Genomic DNA, 18,348 nt, shown 5'->3' with positions numbered 1-18,348 from the left:
AATTCTTAGAATTGCGAGCTTTCGGGATTCAATTCTAATAATTTTTTTGTTGGCCAATAAATTTATCACTCCTAAAATGTCACTGATACCTTGGTTTTCTATACACCATCGGGAAAGATATCACATGGGGCAGAGGAAAACCCAATAATTGCTTCCATAGTTGTCATTTCTATTGGTGTACACTCAATAATACATATAAAACAAATTCTAGCATAACATCCAATACAAGTCTTCAATTACAATGAAACAAAATACCCAACAGAATCTTTGACTACCAAGGTTAAAAGTATGGTTTAACGAAACCACCCTCAAATATATATATACACAAACACACTACACACAAAATACATACATAAATATAATAAACACTAAAAAATTCTGTCCATGTTCTGGCAACTAGAGAGCTTAGATGACAGTCAACTAAATTATGCCAGAAGTGAAAAAATATTTGAAACAAGAATTCCTGCCATTTAAATGTCCTACTGGTGACAGAAAATGCATGTGGCCACCCTGAATTTGTTGGGTATAAAGCTGATAATGTCAAGATTGTATTTTGACCTCAAAATAAAATCTTTTGCCAAAGTGGTGAAACATTAAGGGACAAAGTTATGAAAGATTATGCTGAAATGCAGCATTAAAGGGAAACTGTCAGCTCTAGATCATGCTTAGAGCTGAAAGGTCAAGAGGCTGTGTTGAGCCGCAGGATGCAGTCTCCACCCTCCCCCACCCCTCCCTGCAGAAAGGGGTGGGGGAGGGTGTAGACTTTATCCTGCAGCTCTACACAGCGTCTTGACTGATTGAAGTGCATGGTTTAGTGCTTAATTACGAGCTGCACATAAATCAATCAATGCAGGGAGGGGTGGGAGGAGTTCTGAGGCTCATCACGCACTCTGAGGCTCATCACCACCTTCTTGACCCTTCAGCTCTACGCGGACAGTTTTCTGTTAAAGTCACTTTAACAGACTGACTTAAAAGGAAAGGGATGTCATTCAATCAAACCGTGCCTTTGAACAGCTTTGTTTAGAAGAAACCCTTCAACTTTTGGGGATCATCTGCCCAGAAAAACAGGCCATCAACATTACTTGAAGAACCAGGACCACATGAAGCAGATAATCCTTTTCATTTATGGTCAGAAGGTCAATGGTAGCCAAACACTACATCACATTGTCTACAATGTTTCATTACTGTCACATAAGTAATATTTATATAAAGTTTGTTCAATACTGTCCTGGGGCCAACTCTGGGGCATGAAACCTTTTCTGCAAGGCTATATTACACGTAGCGATTACCGTTTAAAGACTCGCCTTAATGATTAATTGCTACTGATAAATAGTGATTTTGTAGCGAACAGTTCTGAAGTTATTACATTCACCGATTACTGTTATTAATAATCGTTTTTAAGTCGTTATATGGTCCTAATCATTCCTCAGGAAAACCCACACAACATGTTTTAATCAGCAAACGACTTATTACATCAACAGATATGCTAACGATCGTCGAACTACCAACGCTAATTTTTCAACATGTTGAAAGACAAAAATGAATAATTTTTCATTCGTCTTTTGATCGTTGGGTCTTATTACATGGAATTTTTAAACGATAATTGCTCTGTGTAATAGGGCCTTTACTCTATAACCTATTAAATATTTTTAATGACAATGGTATATTAAGCATTTGCTCAAGTAGAATGTATTCACCTTATGGCACTATTCCACGGAACGATTATCAGCCGTATTCGGCCGATAATCTTCCCGTGGAATAGAAGGCAACAATCAGCCGACAACGTTCATGTCGGCTAATCATTGTCTCATTTGTCTTTCAATCATATTGAAAGACAAACTACTCAGTCGTGGAATAGGAGCAGCGGTAGCAGACCGCTGATGTATGCTATGGGCTCCCCGGATGATCTAGCGATCACCCGGGCAGCCCCTCTGCGGCCCCTCCTGCACTCACCCGCTCGCTGCTGCATGGAATGCTAATAGCGCTCGCTTGCTCCTCTCAGTCGGCCCGTGGAATAGGGCCTTTACTGATACTGTAGTCGGAAAAAAAGGCAGATTCCTTCCAGCTATGCCCCCCCAAAAAAATCAGCATCCCAGCATGAAAAAACATATTTTTTTTATGATTCAATCACATCACGGTTTATTGTTTATGGCTAGAAACATTGGGTAGTGTGTAATGACAAAGCCATTTTTGCCTCTTCTAAATTTCCTTAGCCATTGACATTCGGTGTAGTTTCAACTTAACAAGCACAAGGATCAGTTTATTTTAATTTTGTTTGCTGTCAGCCACGAAACCTATTACACTGGAAAATCCTGCGATAGCCACACAGCTTCATCAACATCAAATAAATACCACAAGAAAAATAAATTGTTAGCGTTGAAGGAGATGATGCCGGCAAAAAAAAGAAAAGAAAAAAAAAAAACATAACAAATCTCAACACAGAGTTTTACCAATTAATTACAGAGCTAAAAAATTACCGGGTGCCACCGAGAAGACTCCAATAAAGCACGTCAGCTTATACCTGCAAGTTTTCAGTATGACATATCCCCACTAAATGCTTATTTTCTTCTGAAAACCTGTACGGTGTTAAGCCCTTTTTTGAAAGCAAGTGTACCATTAAAAGAGCAAGCAGGAAGCATTTTGCATTTCATCTTTTTCTGTATTCTTCCTACTGGTTTCCACATAACTGACAGTGAAAATTAGACATGGTATTAAAATCAGTTACTGAAGTCCTCTGTCTTCCTCTAAGACCAAAGCATGTAATGGTCTAAAGCCGGCTGGAATATAATTGTCATTCAGTACGAGCCTTTCCTAGAAAGTCATGCTTCATTGGAGAAGACTGAGTTTCCATTTGAAATCAACAAATTAATCCGAGACAGGTATCTGAAAGGGCAAGTTTAATAGGAAGCAGCTACTGGGCTCTCAACCATGATAAAATGTTATTGCTGTTCCCCTGTAAATTGGCTGGGAACATATGATACTTTCTGCATAAGAGGCCCATTGCTGTTCGAGAGATATACTGCTGAAGCTATCAAAATGATGACAGTCTGTCAGTCCCCATAATAGGCTGCCAATGGCTTTGCTGTGTGAGCGCTACTGTTTACAATTGGGAACATTCTCCCAGCAGTAATAAAAATAACATAAAAGAAAGCCATTATTGTTACAAAATATGAAATAAAACACTGAATCGCTTGTCACAATTTCAATGAGGAAAAATGGAATGGGGAAAAGTACTTTAGAAGCATTAAAAGCTTATTCCCCCCCCCCCCCCTAGCTTTGATTTTAATATTATGCGTGGGCTTGACATAATCACAACACACATGGCTATAACCGCCATAATCATACTACAGAGTCTTACTGCTGCTGACTAACAGGTCGAAACAACAGAGCCAAATTCTGGAGAAAGATTCCAAAAATTAATAAACACACTCTCTCAAGGACCCAAAATATAGTATACGGGATGGGGGACAGTAGTCGGTATTTACGGTCAGCACTCTCAGGATTTCATGATCAGTGGAAAAAAAAGAAGTTTTGTAGTGTCTGGAATTACGGACAACTTCCAGATGGGCATCAGGAAATCGTCCGGAAATGAAGACAATTTCTGGATGCCCATTCTGAAAACATCTGTAATTCTAGAGGATCCAACAGACTTTTATGGTGTCAACCGTTCCAGAAGTATGGATGAAAACAGGACCTGATCTACATTTTCCAGGTCTAATTTTTGGAATAGACATCCTTCATGAAAAAAACACTGAAGGGTGTCTGTGCCTAATAAAACCCTATGGGTCTGAAAATGTATCCGTATTTTCTGATAAGAAATTCAGTTTTACAGTCATGAACTGGGGGCTTTAAGGGCCTTTTATACAGGCCAATTATCTAGCAACGCCCCTTTAGCTGATAAGTAGCCAGTGTAAAAATGACAGTGAGAACGCCTGATCCTCGACTGATCGCTTTGGGGTACAAATCTCTCCTCCAGAATCATGACCAGGGGTGATAACCTGCAAAGCATCGCTGTTCGTTATTTTAAGATGTATCACCAATAAAGAGTTAACTTTTTAAGGAGCTGTGGACAAATCTATATTTAGATTTACGGGTAACGGCCCACATCATTGGGTTCACGTGCTCTGCGGCAGGAGAACTACAGCTTTAAATGTACTGGACAGGGGTGAGCTGATAAACTTGTATATTTAAAAAAAAACACTCAAGACTAATATTCTATAGAAATGTGATAAAGAGTGGTTTGAACTAGTTGTCTATGATAATAATCATAGATAATCCATAATTGCAGGCCATGCATGAAACGTGTGAATGCCCCCTTACACTTCTGCTTCATATACTTCACAATAATTTTTATTATTTTATTTATATATAGTAATCATTTATTATATTATATACATTATATACATTTTCAATCATATTCCAACACAAATATCATCATATTACATATGTCACATGAACTACTCCTTAAAAAACTGTTTGTGAGTTCGCTGTCCACAAAAAAAACAGTAAAAAAGGAGAAGCCACCCAATGCCGTACCCCATATTTTCTTCATTAATTTGATTTTAGTACATTTTAAGAAAGTATATTTGTATTTAAAACCATTTAATGGATGTATAAATGTTACACTAGGTTCAGAAGTACAAGTTATAGCCTTTTCCAGGATCTATAAAACAGAAATTTATGTAAGATTTATATTTCGGTTCCACAATTACTATAAAAATGCAGGGAAATAAAAAAAATTATATAAGAAGTGTATACCAGATGGGAATACATTGTCTTTGTTTACTTTCCTCATACGCTTTCGAGATCTATTCCCATAACTTGTTCCTATTCAATTTTACAATGTTAAGGGTATTGATAAAACAATTATCACTGATGCAAAACAAATTTCCAGTTTATCTCAATTACTCTTTGACAAGGAAATAGCATAAAATAGTTTGCTAAATGCACACTTCAATAAAAACTCAATTTTCAGAACGTTAATTAATAGACGGCCGAAGTATGAAATGTAACCAGTCATCAGAGTGCTTCACTCATTTACAGGACTGTGCATATTAATCTTGGAGAAAAAAAAAAATGCAACCATAGTATAAAAAAGGCAATGAAACATGAGAACAATACAATGAGAAAGGCTCTGATCAAGCTTGATTTATACACCCTCTAAATTTGTATGGTCTCCTCTGACACTTTTCCTCCTCATCTTATACAAAATTACAGAGTCCAATAAGCATAGAAAATTAAGGTTTCAGGTCACGAATAGCCTGAAAGTCAAAAAATAAAACCAGGGTATGCCCAAAGGGCCCTATTACACAGGGCGATTATCTGCTGAATCAGGCCAATTCAGGCACATATCACTAAATGGAATAACAATGATCAGCCGAGGAGCCGATAATCAGCTGATTGTTGACTATAAATATTTTTTTTAAATCATCGGCCGCCGACCACTCGTAACAGTGACGTGCAGTCGATGACTGGTGACAGTGTAAAATAAATAATAAAAATTAAAAACTTACCTGTCCAGGCTCCTGCAGTGTCCCAGCTCACCACAGCCACTAAAGCTTCTGAAGCCATCTCTGAAAAGACAGGCCGCTCAGCCAGTCACTGGCCATGGGGCTGTCTAATCTTGGCCAGTGATTGGCTGAGCAGCCTGTCACTGCACAGACGTTTTAAGGAGCTTCGACGGTGGCTGTGGTGAGCGGGAAAGAGGCAATAGGACACCAGAGAGCATGGAGAGATATGTATATAAAGTAAGGGTGGGACGAAGTTCGCTAATAATGCCCATGCTGTTCTTACTGCACAATCATCAAGCTGTTTAATAGGCTCTGTAAGCGAGTGCCGATCTAGCAGATCGGTGCTCACTTACTGTATTAGGGTACAAACCCACTTGACGTATTTGCTGCGTGAATCAGTCTTAAAAATAAGCAGGCAAAACGCAGGTTGGCTTTATACAATTGTTCTGAGTTAAAATACGCAATTGCGTATTTTTGAAGCGTGAAGCATCAGTTGTTAACAACCTGTGCGAAAAACGCATGTAGCTTCACGCTTCAAAAATACGCAATTGCGTCTTTTAACTGATCAACTACTTTCAATGGATAAACTGAAAAAATAGCTGGGATCAGTTCTTACTCTGATCCCAACCCTTAGCATGAGAATATAGCTGTCAATCACAGCCACATTCCTGCTCTACATCAAGTGGGTACAGCTTTTATACCTGAGCGATCACTGGTGATGTACATCTACAGAACCATCAAAAAATTAAATGCCACCGTTGATGTACATGGACATAATCAGCTGTTGAGGGATAGAAACGGGAAGCCACATTTGGAATCCTCATCTATAAGTAAGAGTGGCTACGATAAGTCTTTTTCATTCTTCAGGACACAGCAATGTAGCCCATTTTTTTCTATGACGACTGTGTAATGCTTAAGTTTTTCCAGTTGTGACACTGCAGGTGAATTAAACATGTGCAGATAGGTCCCTCTCCAATTACACCCGATTACAAAAAAAATAATAATTATATTGTGTATACCTGATTCCAAGATTCATGGTCTCTGCTGTACCAATCATGCTAATAGCTAGAAGCATGTTGTTGCAAATTTTTGCTGCCTGAAAATACATTTAAAAGGTCATTAGTGAAGAATAAATAAAAAGTACCCAGAGCCTACAGTATTCCAGGTGGATAAATCATACCTGCCCTGTTCCAACCTCTCCACAGTAGATGACATTGGCTCCCATACATGTCAAAAGTTCCTTTGCTGCATCAAATTCTTGTTCAACACCACCAACCATAAAAGTGAGGTTTCCAGATCTGGCTGCACCAACACCTAGAAGACACAATGGAGACAACATATAGATTAGTGTAGTATACACACAAATCCAAAGCAAATATACTTTAAATCCTTCAAAGGCCTTAAAGGGCTTATCCAGCGTTAGAAAAACATGGCCACTTCCAGAGACAACACAACTCTTGGTGCGATTTGCAATTAAGCTCTATTCACTTCAATGGAACAGAGTAAAAAAACTCCACCCGAACTGGAGACAAGATTGGTGCGGTTTCTGGAGGAGCGTGCCCATGTTTTTGTATCGCTGGATAACCCCTTTAATTACACGTTCAGTGATTTTTCAGGTCTGCTTATAGGTCTGCTATTTTTACTCTGTGATCTGCGAAAAATGGTCTGTGATTGCATCCATAGTGCGTCTGCATCCGCAAAAATGCTAAATTGCTAAAAAAAAAAAAAGCAAGAAAAATGAACTAAAATAAGTAGTTAGTGTTTTTCACGGATATCGTGGATGTTTGACATTCATGAAAAACACGGATCCCACAGACTTCTATTCGCTAATCTCAATCCGCACTAGGACATGTCCTATTTTTTCACAAAACGAATTGTGGATCCGTGAAAAAGTGGAATGCCTACATAGCCCAATAGAAATCAATGGGCACTAAGCTGATCCGTGATTGCAGATCCACAATAACGGACAACTTTGTGGGATGTGTAAATAAGGCCTTATTGTTGCAGCGCTAACCTGTGCTTGTGTTCCCAAACTATCCCTGTAGCTATGATCTTAGAGATTAGCACTGAAGTGGTGAGGAACATGACTGCAGCGGATTATCACTTGGGAGTTTATATACCAAGACAGGTCAGAAGTTCACAATCCAATCCCAGGGACATTTTTGTAAGTACTAAAATATGTTTTCTCCACTTCAATATTTTACAGAAAATGATTGGATATGAAATATTCCATACCACTGACAAATGCAGACACAAAGTAGACTTTGTAGAAAAAAAAAAAAAAAAAAGCTTAAAAGACCACTCTATGGTACTCAGTTATAAAATTAACTAGAATTATTAAGAGGTGCATGATTCTTCTTAAATATCTTTTTGGATGTCTGTGCACCAGAAAGCAAACCTAGACCTCTGGGATCCCATTGCTTTACTAAACCCTGACCGCTTTTCTTGTCACCAGGACAGGAGAGGTGCAGGAGCGGGGGAGACAGGAGCGGTGACAGGAGAGGTGACAGGAGCTGGGGAGACAGGAGAGGTGACTGGAGCGGCGGAGACTGGAGCGGCGGAGACTGGAGCGGCGGAGACAGGAGAGGTGACAGGAGCTGGGGAGACAGGAGAGGTGACAGGAGCGGGGGAGACAGGAGAGGTGACAGGAGCGGGGGAGACAGGAGAGGTGACAGGAGCGGGGGAGACAGGAGAGGTGACAGGAGCGGGGGAGACAGGAGAGGTGACAGGAGCGGGGGAGACAGGAGAGGTGACAGGAGCGGGGGAGACAAAAGAGGTGACAGGAGCTGGGGAGACAGAAGAGGTGACAGTAGCTGGGGAGACAGGAGAGGTGACAGGAGCTGGGGAGACAGGAGAGGTGACAGGAGCTGGGGAGACAGGAGCTGAGGAGACAGAAGCGGGTGACAGGAGCTGGGGAGACAGAAGCGGGGGTGAGACTGTAGCGGGTGACAGGAGCGGGGAAGACAGGAGAGGAGACAGGAGAGGGGGAGAGATGGTAGTGGGTGACAGGAGAGGTGACAGGAGCTGGGGAGACAGGAGAGGTGACAGGAGCTGGGGAGACAGGAGCTGAGGAGACAGGAGCGGGGGAGAGACTGTAGCGGGTGACAGGAGCGGGGAAGACAGGAGAGGGGGAGAGATGGTAGTGGGTGACAGGAGCAGGTGACAGGAGCTGGGGAGACGGGAGAGGTGACAAGAGCAGGGGAGAGACGGCAGCGGGTGACAGGAGCAGGGGAGACAGGAGAGGTGACAGGAGTGGGGGAGAGATGGTAGTGGGTGACAGGAGCTGGGGAGATGGGAGCGGGTGACAGAAGCAGGGAGAGGCACGGATGGTATGAATGCACACATAGCATTAAATGGGCCCTAAAATTGTCAATGGTTGCAGATCTGTGAATAAGGCCATAGACTGTATCCATGTTTTCCAGGACTCCCCCTATTGCTACATCCACATGTCTACTGATCATTTATTTATTTTATCATAGAAATTCTTGAAAAACTTGCATTGGTAATATTTTTAATATTTTTCCATGAATCTAAGCAGCCAGTGTTTAGATACAGGTTTACTAATGCACTGAAAAGGCATCTTTAGCATTCTCTCCCAGTTGTCTCTCTGTCTCCTTTCAGTTCACACTACTTGACTGAGAAAAACAGCCCATTAATTACTGGCAATGATACTTTACTGATGCTTTAGCTGTGTTTATCCACAGTGCATAATAATGAATTCGAGTAATCCTGTGATATGACCTAAAACAAATTAAGATGACAATTCAAGCCAGATCTTACAAATAAAAGCCAGTATTATCCATCATAGGTCAACAGCTTTTTTATCTAGATTACAGGCTGCTAAATAGCTACAGAGAGCCATTTATTAGAGCAAAATTAATGCTGACAACAGCTCTCAGCTGGTTAATTCTTTGACAGCTGCACTCTCTCAGTTGTACAAACACTTAAGTTGTAAATAGCAAAAAATAAATTACTTAAGAAAAAACTACAGTATAAAGAACAATTAATCATTTCAGGGTAGGGAAAAAATATAAGAAAATTGATACTTCATTCCACAGTGAATTTTATTTAAAATTACTACTGTCCCTAACTTTGTATTAAGAGAATAAATTATGAACAGGCAAAAGTATGTGGCCTTTGAGACTTATGAAAAAAATAAAGTCCATTAAATAACTAATTCTTGGAAGGATAAAAAGGTAAGTGGAAGATAAAAGCAAGAATGTCTAATATTGTGTTAGATGGTGGTTCCCAGGATGTTATTTTCTAGGGTGGGTTCCTGCGTTGCGACTGTTTGTCTGGTCAAATACTGTGTAAGGTCAATGGGGTCTACTGGGCTCCGTACGTACCCAGCACGCATAAGACTGTCCAGCTCCGTTTACAGGTGCTCAATGTAATGCAACGGCGGCTACTGCAAAATTGTGAGGCCATTAGCCACTTCATGTGGATGTGGTTTTATCTACATGCAACCAAAAAAAAAGCTCAAGCTCTTAGTCTTAAGCCCCTATTACACTAAACGATTATCAGACGTATTCAGCCATTATCGGTAATTACGGCCAATAATCTCCTTGTGTAATAAAAGACAAAAATCAGCCAACATGCACAATGTCGGCTGTTCATTTGTCTTTCAGTGTCTTTCAACATGTTAAATATGCAAAACAAGAGTCCAAAGAGACTCTGTTTCGAGTCTCAAAACACGGGATAGCCAGATATCTCTAGTCTGTTGCCACGGGGTGCCTCCATGATGGGGAGACCACCACACCACCCTGATAAATAGCCCCTTAAGTCACACTCGGTTGCGAGTATTGGAACATAAATAGAGAAATACCAGGGTGGCCCCTTTTTGTCAATGTCGAACTCAAGGTACAAGTATTGCGATCATGACAAGGGCTTGCCAAGGCAGGCTTCCATCCACAGACAGCCGTTTCGGGGTATTTGCCCCTCGTCAGTGTGGAGTAGGATTCTGGCTAGTTGGGGCAATGACAAACTAACCCCAACTAGCCGCCAGAATCCTACTCCACACTGACGAGGGGCAAATACCCCGAAACGGCTGTCTGTGGATGGAAGCCTGCCTTGGCAAGCCCTTGTCATGATCGCAATACTTGTACCTTGAGTTCGACATTGACAAAAAGGGCCACCCTGGTATTTCCCTATTTATGTTCCAATACTCGCAACAGAGTGGGACTTACGGGGCTATTTATCAGGGTGGTGTGGTGGTCTCCCCATCATGGAGGCACCCCGTGGCAACAGGCTAGAGATATTTGGCTATCCCGTGTTTTGATACTCGCAAGAGACTTGTTTTGCATATTTAAATTTTTGGGGGCATCAGTGGAGACTCTTGATTGAGTACTTCATTGGAGTTTTTTTCACTGTTCTCCTTGAGTTCAGTGATTACTGTGTTTTGTTGGTTAGTCTTTCAACATGTTGAAAGACCAACGATCTAGACAGCATCTATATGCCGCCGTTGTGCAATAGGAGCGGCGGCAGCAGACCGGTCGGCCCTCGCTTGCTCCTCAAAATCGCCCCGTGTAATGGGGGCTTTAGGGTGTCTTTACACAGAGAGATTTATCTGACAGATTTTTGAAGCCAAAAGCCAGGAACAGACTATAAACAGAACAGGTCATAAAGGAAAGACTAACATTTCTCCTCTTTTAAAATCCATTCCTGGCTTTGGCTTCAAAAAACTGTCAGATAAATCTCTCTGTGTACAGACACCCTAAGGAGCTCACATACTATTCTTAAATTGGGAAGCTAATTACTTCATTTACATGATTAAAAGGGTTGTCCACTTTATAGTAAAATTGATTAGTATTAGTGAATGTATGAGCTGCATTTAACCACTATAGCTCCATGTGTGCCTGGCACTGCTGATATCAGACTCCCCTCCTCCAATCTGTGCTGTTCTGGTATGCTGTATGCTGATTCTGTCCATAAGATGGCGAAGCATGTGACCATGCCCCTCCCCTGTGTCTTACACAGAGTCTGTATATGCCTATGGAGAGCACATAGGGAGGGACATGGTCTCATGCTCCTCCATGCTCAGCCATCTTATGGGCCAGGATCGCCATTTGGCACTGAACAATTTAAAGCGACTCTGTACCCACAATCTGCCCCCCCCCCCCCAAATCCCTTGTACCTTTGTATAGTGGCCTTTAATCCAAGATCTGTCCTGCGGTCCATTTAGCAGGTGATGCAGTTATTATGTTAAAAAACAACTTTTAAACTTAAAAGCACCGTGCCCTACAGGCGTGGCTTAGAATGTCTGTGCCCTAACTTTTCACCACCCCTCCGTCCCTCCTCCCCACCATCTTCATCATTAGGAATGCCACTGGAACATTTTGCACAGATGTCTTAACGAACCAGCCCATGTGCTGGGCTGACACAGCTGATGAACAGGAGGCAATCTGCCTGGAGCATTCCTAATGATGAGGAGGGCAGGGAGGAGGGACAGAGAGGTTGTACTAGCCTAATGCATACACAATCTAGGCCACTCCCGTAGGGCACGGGGCTGCCAGTTTAAAAGTAGTTTTTTTTTAGAACAATAACTGCATCACGTGCCAAACGGACCGCAGGACAGATCTTGGATTAAAAGCAGCCATCTACAAGTGGTTTGGGTGGGTCAGATTGTGGGTACAGAGTCGCTTTAACTATAAAGTGGCCAACCTCAATAAGTATTAGTTCCCATTTAGACAAGGAGGGTTGGGCCTTCCATTTTGCTATCAACTAATTTTAAATTGAAAATGGAAGGTCTGAAAAGGAGATTTTCTCAAGCAAATCTTTGTGGGACGTCTCACTTTGCAAGGATCCTTAGGCAATTATTTATAAATCAACAAAGGCAAAGCAGGCAAAAAAAAAAAAAATAGTTAATGTGCATGCAAAACTTTTCCAGTATATTTTCTTAGCACTGGATGAAGATTAAAATTATAAGACTTGGAGAAATATTCTGACGTAAGTATACAAAGCAAAAAAGGTGCACAACAATTTCAATTCAGAATAACTTCATGCATATTGTGTATCACACCAATGCAAAGCACCTTTAGGGTGCATTCACACCTACAGGATCCACAGCAGATCTGCAGCAGATTTGATGGTGCAGATTTGATGCTGTGTTCAGTTATTTAAATGAAATCTGCTGCGTATCCGCAGCGGAAAATCAGCTGCAGATCCGGTAAGTGTGAACGTACCCTAAAAGTTTTTTTTTTTAATGGATGTAAATAATAGAGATGATTGAACAGCACTGATGTTCAGGTTTGTACGAACTCGAACCATCGGTATTTGACTCCTGCTGCCTTGCTGTTCGGTGGGGAAGGTGGAGACAGCCCGAGTCCGACTGGAAAACAGGAATACAGCCTGGGCCATAGGTTGAATTCCTGTTTTCCAGACGGGACTCAGGCTGTCTCCTACCTTCCCCATGGAACGGGAAGACTGCGGGAGTCAAATACCAATGGTTCGAGTATGTACAAACCTGAACATTAGCGCTGTTCGATCATCTCTAGTAAACAACTGTCCCAATTTGTTCAGTGGAGTTTGACTCCCAGCACCCCTGCCAGAATGTGGAATTGTACATAAGGTTGTGCCTGGTACTGCACATAAGGCCCAGTCTCTAGACATGAATGTAGTACCAGTGGAAAAAAACATGTTCCACTAATGTATGGAACATGAAGATTGTATTACGGAAAGAAAATAAAGTGAAAAAACAGACCCATTGCATCTATAAATACGTAGGTGTTGTTATCCCAAGATTACAAGATACCTTTAAATTTGGGAAACCCTTTAACATACCGCATTTCTGCCATTCCTGTAATCTTTCGATACTGGGATATAATATTTAAAGCTTGACATTTATGTTGTGAGGCCAATATAAAAGTAAAGTAAAATAGTCACAGATCAGTGTCAATGTTTTTTTTTTTTTTTTTTTAAACCTTTTAGAATGATATATTGTAGATTATCTTTGAAGCTCCAGTAATGGTAATCAATTTCTTTTAGTATTAGGGACAATTGCTCCATGGGCGCACACTTCCATTGTATTATTTTAGTGTACAGCATGTAGAACAAATGGATTATACTACTCTGCATGAAAGCATGACACGCTTGTACAGTTACCCCACTGGGAGGGTTATTGAGTTACATTCAATAGCCACAATTGGGCCAAAAGTAAGTGCGAATTGACTGTAGCACACTTACACCATCTGGGCAAGTTGTTGTCTTTGCAATTATGTATATAAGATGGGCAATAATATGGATGAAGCAAATGTGTAAGCTGCCGGATGTGCAATAGCACTTCATTTACCATCCCCGGGGTTGGGTGCAATATACAACATGCATCAGTAACCTAGCAACCAGACATGAATTTGCTCAAAATGTGGAGAGTTCTATGATGGAAGGGGACGCAGGATAATAGATCTTCATTGTTTCAACACATTTACTAAGCCACATAAAGATCTGGAATAAAATAATGCTGAAAAAGTGTCATGTGGTAAATGGCTAAAGGATTGCACACATGTGGTGGATACAAGCCACACCAGGACTGGGTCACAGCTGCTACTACTACCACAATGGTCACTACTGGATCCTGTTACTTTTAACTAGAGGAATTAAACTTGTAGACAGCTCGCAGACATAATTCGCAATATTTAAAGCTATCAAGCCATGTACATTAACACAAAAGGGAGTATCATATTGTAGACGGATTTTGAGAAGTTAGAGGCTTTTAGGCAGAGAAGGAAGGATGTTGAAGGGGCATTATGGATTGGGATTGCTTTATTGTCTGGGCACCTTTGAAGGGTGTCAGAAAGTTATAAAAATGTGTAATTTACTTTTATTTAAAAAAAAAATCTCAAGTCTTACCATACTTTACATTTATCAGCTGGATCCACTTCAGCGTTTCCTTCAGAAACTGATCACAACCGATGCCAAAAAGGCATCAGTTGCCATCCGGCTTTCTATCCTTTTTTTTTCCCCACCACCGGGCAGGCCGTAAGACAAAATACTGCAAGGCATGTTCTGACCTATGGCGTGTCCGGTGATCCAGCAGCACTATTAGCATGCTAGATTCTTTAAACTGTCCCATTAAAATGCATGGGATCAGTTTAAAGATGTACAAGCCAAAAAGACAGAAATGGCTGCACATTGTACCCATGGCTGACACGAAAGCTTATTCAGCTACATTTAAAACCAACATCAGAAGTTAGAATATAATTTGGCCAAACCATATTGCCTCATGTACCACGTGCAGGTCTTCTGATACACATGAGTCCCTAACCAAAAAACATCACTGTGCCGGTCAGCGACCACAATCCCCGCAAAACGTGCGCAAGCAGAGAAGGGGGGGCCACGGAATGGCCCCGAAACCCCATTGTCACAGGACAAGACCCTAAAGGGCCCCCCCGAACCCCGCAGGCGCCACCGGTGGAAAAAGTGGACGCCAAGCAACACAAGTGTGAACAAGCTCTTACCTCTCTCCATTCCTCTGCAGGTAGAATGGGAGAATACTAGGAGATCCTCCCCTTATGTACACAGATGCTTCCTGCTAATTTGGATCACATGGGTCTTACAAAGCACGAGTGCTAGCCACAATGAAAAAAGGGACAGAATACATAAAATATGCACAAGCCAAAAAGACAGAAATGGCTGCACATCGCACCCATGGCTGAGTTTAAAGATGTGTTTACATTCATCTGGCAACGTTTCCCTCCAGCAAAGTGGAAAAGCGCCGGAGGGAAAGACCGCCGAATAAATGTAAACCTGGCCTAAAAGGGAAAGTGAGTGTGGACTCACTAGAAGGGCATTGCATTTGCTTTCTTTTGTTTAATTTAGCACATTATGTCAGGACCGTTTTCGCTAGCACCTTTATTATACAGGTATATTAGGACATGATAGTTGAGTCCACATGTACTTCCAACAGAGCGTTGTTCTCATTGCTGCACTTTAATTTTAATTCTTTTTTTTGTATGTACATGGATTTTTTGCATATTGACTTCATACTTTTTGTTTTTACATAGGAGGGACAGATTTTTGATAGGTGTTTAGGACAACGTAGCGCAGCTGTCAGTGACATTAAGCTAAAGTGGTACTGGCAATGACCCAAAGCACACACAAAGTCAACTAAAGATATATTGGTAAAACCTGAAAAAAACTGTGCACTCGACATCCTAGAAAATTTAATGGACTGAAACACATTTGCAGAGAGGAATGGCCTAAAATTTCTCCTCAATGTTGTTCACATTCCACTTACGACAACAGGAAACGATACGTGGCTAGAGAAAAGGGGAATCTACAAGTTATCAACTCAAGAGGATCACATGCTTTTTTTTCTTGTTTTCTAAGGTAGAGAGATTTAGAGGCCATACGGAGTAGGAGCAGACATGCCTCATCACTCAGAATAGCTCCCTGCCCTGCATGATGGGTGCACAAGGCTTAGTACTGGAAGCCAAGCAGCAAGGAGAGGGGGAAGGTGGAGGCACACATGCGGCAACTCAGCACGGCTTCTATGACACTTGAGCTGGGATGGAAAACATGATTTTAGGACTTTGCAAGCAGCCATCTCCTATGAGACAGGTATCCTTTCTTTTATCTCAGACATCAAAATGTCTGCAGCTCTGTGCAGGATATAGAACAAACATATTTCCTTTAAAGTGACTCTGTACCCACAATCTGCCCACCCCAATCGCTTGTACCTTCAGATAGCTGCTTGTAATCCAAGATCTGTCCTGGGGTCGACAGGTGATGCAGTTATTGTCCTAAAAAAACAACTTTTAAACTTGCAGCCTTGTGTCAAACTGGCCGTGGCCGAGAATATCTGTGTATTAGGCTGGCAAAACCTCTCTGCCCTCCTCCCAACCTTCCTCATCATTAGAAATGCCCCAGGCAGATTGTCTCCTATTCATCAGCTGTGAGAACACGGCACATGGGCTGGATCGTTAAGGCACCTGTGCAGTTTTCACTGCAGAGGAATAGAAAAAATCCTGCCAGTGGCATTCCTAATGATGAAGAGGGTGGGGAGGAGGGACGGAGGGGTGGTGCAAAGTTAGGGCACAGATATTCTAGGCAACGGCAGTTTGACACAGGGCTGCAGGTTTAAAAGTTGTTTTTTAGGACAATAACTGCATCAACTGACAGATCTTGGATTAAAAGCAGCTATCCGAAGGTACAGGCGGTTTGGGGGGGGACAGATTGTGGATACAGAGTCTCTTTAAATGGGTCTTCCTGGATTAGAAAAATATTGCTACTTTCTTGCAAAAAGAGCATCATCCCTGTCCTCAGGTTGTGTGTGGTATTACACTTCAGCTCCATTCTTTTCGATGGAACTGTGCTTTAAAAACTGCACCCTAACTGAGGAAAGTAGATGTACTGTCTGGAAGAAAGTGGACTTTTTCTGAGCCTGGATAACCCCTTTAACATGCTCAAATCATATAGCTGTACGAGACTATAGTCTATCGGCATAAATGACAACCAATGTGTTGCTAGATTTTAAGGATAAACTTATCTGTCTGTTAATTTCACCATGACACACAGCAGTGCCAGAACAACAGTGAATGCAACAATTCTGAGAATTTATCAAACATATGGTAACCCATATGCCATCTTTGTACCAATAATTTATCATTACAGACGCTTAAAGAGGTATTCCAGGAAAAAAAAATCACTTTTTCTCTATCCACAGGATAGGGGAAAAGTATGAGATAACAGGGGGTCTGACCTCTGTACCCCCTGCCAATCTGCGTATCAGGCCCAGTCGCCTTTGTTCATTCCCATAGAGCGGTGGAAAGAGCCAAATATTTTGGAAAAGTGCTCTACTTGGCTCTTTAAAGGGGAAGTCTGGGCAAAATAATTTTAAGATATATGTTATTGCCCAACAAAAGTTATGAAAATTACTAATAGACACTTATTATGGAAAATGCACCTATAGTGCATTTTCCCTGCACTTGGTTGGTGATGTCATGTCACATAAACTGCCCACTCTTGCTGCTCTAATTTGTTACATCACTGCAGCAAATGTCGGCAGTTTATGTGACATGACATCACCAACTTTACAGAGACCTTAACACGCGCATGCTGTAGTAGGTGCAGAGAAAATGCACTATAGGTGCGTCTCCCATTATAAGTGGCTGTTAGTAATTTTCATAACTTTTGTTGGGCAATAACATATCCTTAAATTATTTTGCCCGGACTTTCCCTTTAAGTCGCCTCCATAACAACTAATAGAGCCGTGGGTCACGCATCGTACCCGCGGCTTTAATCATAACATTTGGGGCCTGATACAAAGATTTGGGGGGCGCGGTAAAGAGGTCAGACCCCCAGCAATCTTCTATTTTCCACAGGATAGGGGAAAAGTTCATTTTTCCTGGAATACCCCTTCAATATGTAGGAATAAAGTTTCGAGATCTAATACAGGGAACACAGCTACATGATGAAGGAAATCCAGTTTCCGAACCTGGCGAAGTGTATGTGCAAAGTTAAGAACTTTCACATACTGTATATGTATATTCCATCCATGTATGCCATAGACGGAAAGGTAAATGCCGGATACCAAGAAAAGTACTGAATAAATCCCATCACAGTGCAAAGAAAAAAAAATATTTAACCCTGTGCCACCACCAGCATTAAATCACAATGATTCTTGAAAAGAGCCAATCTGCTTTAACCAGTCTCACAAAAAGAGGGTGCCAATGGGACCAAGCAAAGCGTCTAAACCATCTTTAAAATGCAATTGTTCTAATCATTTTCTACAGATGCAGTCTCACAAGGGGCTGCTGTCACAGGGACCATTTACGACGTATTATGGTGTCTCTATTGTTTACCAGCGACATTCGCTAACCAGGCGACAGCTGGGACTGAAAGC

General features: G+C 41.5%; 1 protein-coding gene across 1 annotated transcript in view; it reads right to left on the bottom strand.

Annotated features, from left to right (window-relative positions):
- The window catches only part of HIBADH (3-hydroxyisobutyrate dehydrogenase), a 108,572-nt gene that overhangs the window by 10,993 nt on the left and 79,231 nt on the right, over positions 1 to 18,348 (bottom strand). Inside the window, exons 5-6 of the mRNA XM_069960438.1 lie at positions 6,691 to 6,824; positions 6,530 to 6,606 (exon numbers count right to left, since the gene is read on the bottom strand). Of these exons, the coding sequence (XP_069816539.1) occupies positions 6,530 to 6,606; positions 6,691 to 6,824 (211 nt within the window). The remainder of the gene's footprint in view (positions 1 to 6,529; positions 6,607 to 6,690; positions 6,825 to 18,348) is intronic.

Source organism: Dendropsophus ebraccatus, chromosome 2 (assembly GCF_027789765.1).
Source record: "Dendropsophus ebraccatus isolate aDenEbr1 chromosome 2, aDenEbr1.pat, whole genome shotgun sequence".
Lineage (NCBI taxonomy): Eukaryota > Metazoa > Chordata > Amphibia > Anura > Hylidae > Dendropsophus > Dendropsophus ebraccatus.
The sequence above is the reverse complement of the archived record's forward strand: the minus strand, read 5'-3'. Positions and strand labels throughout refer to the sequence as shown.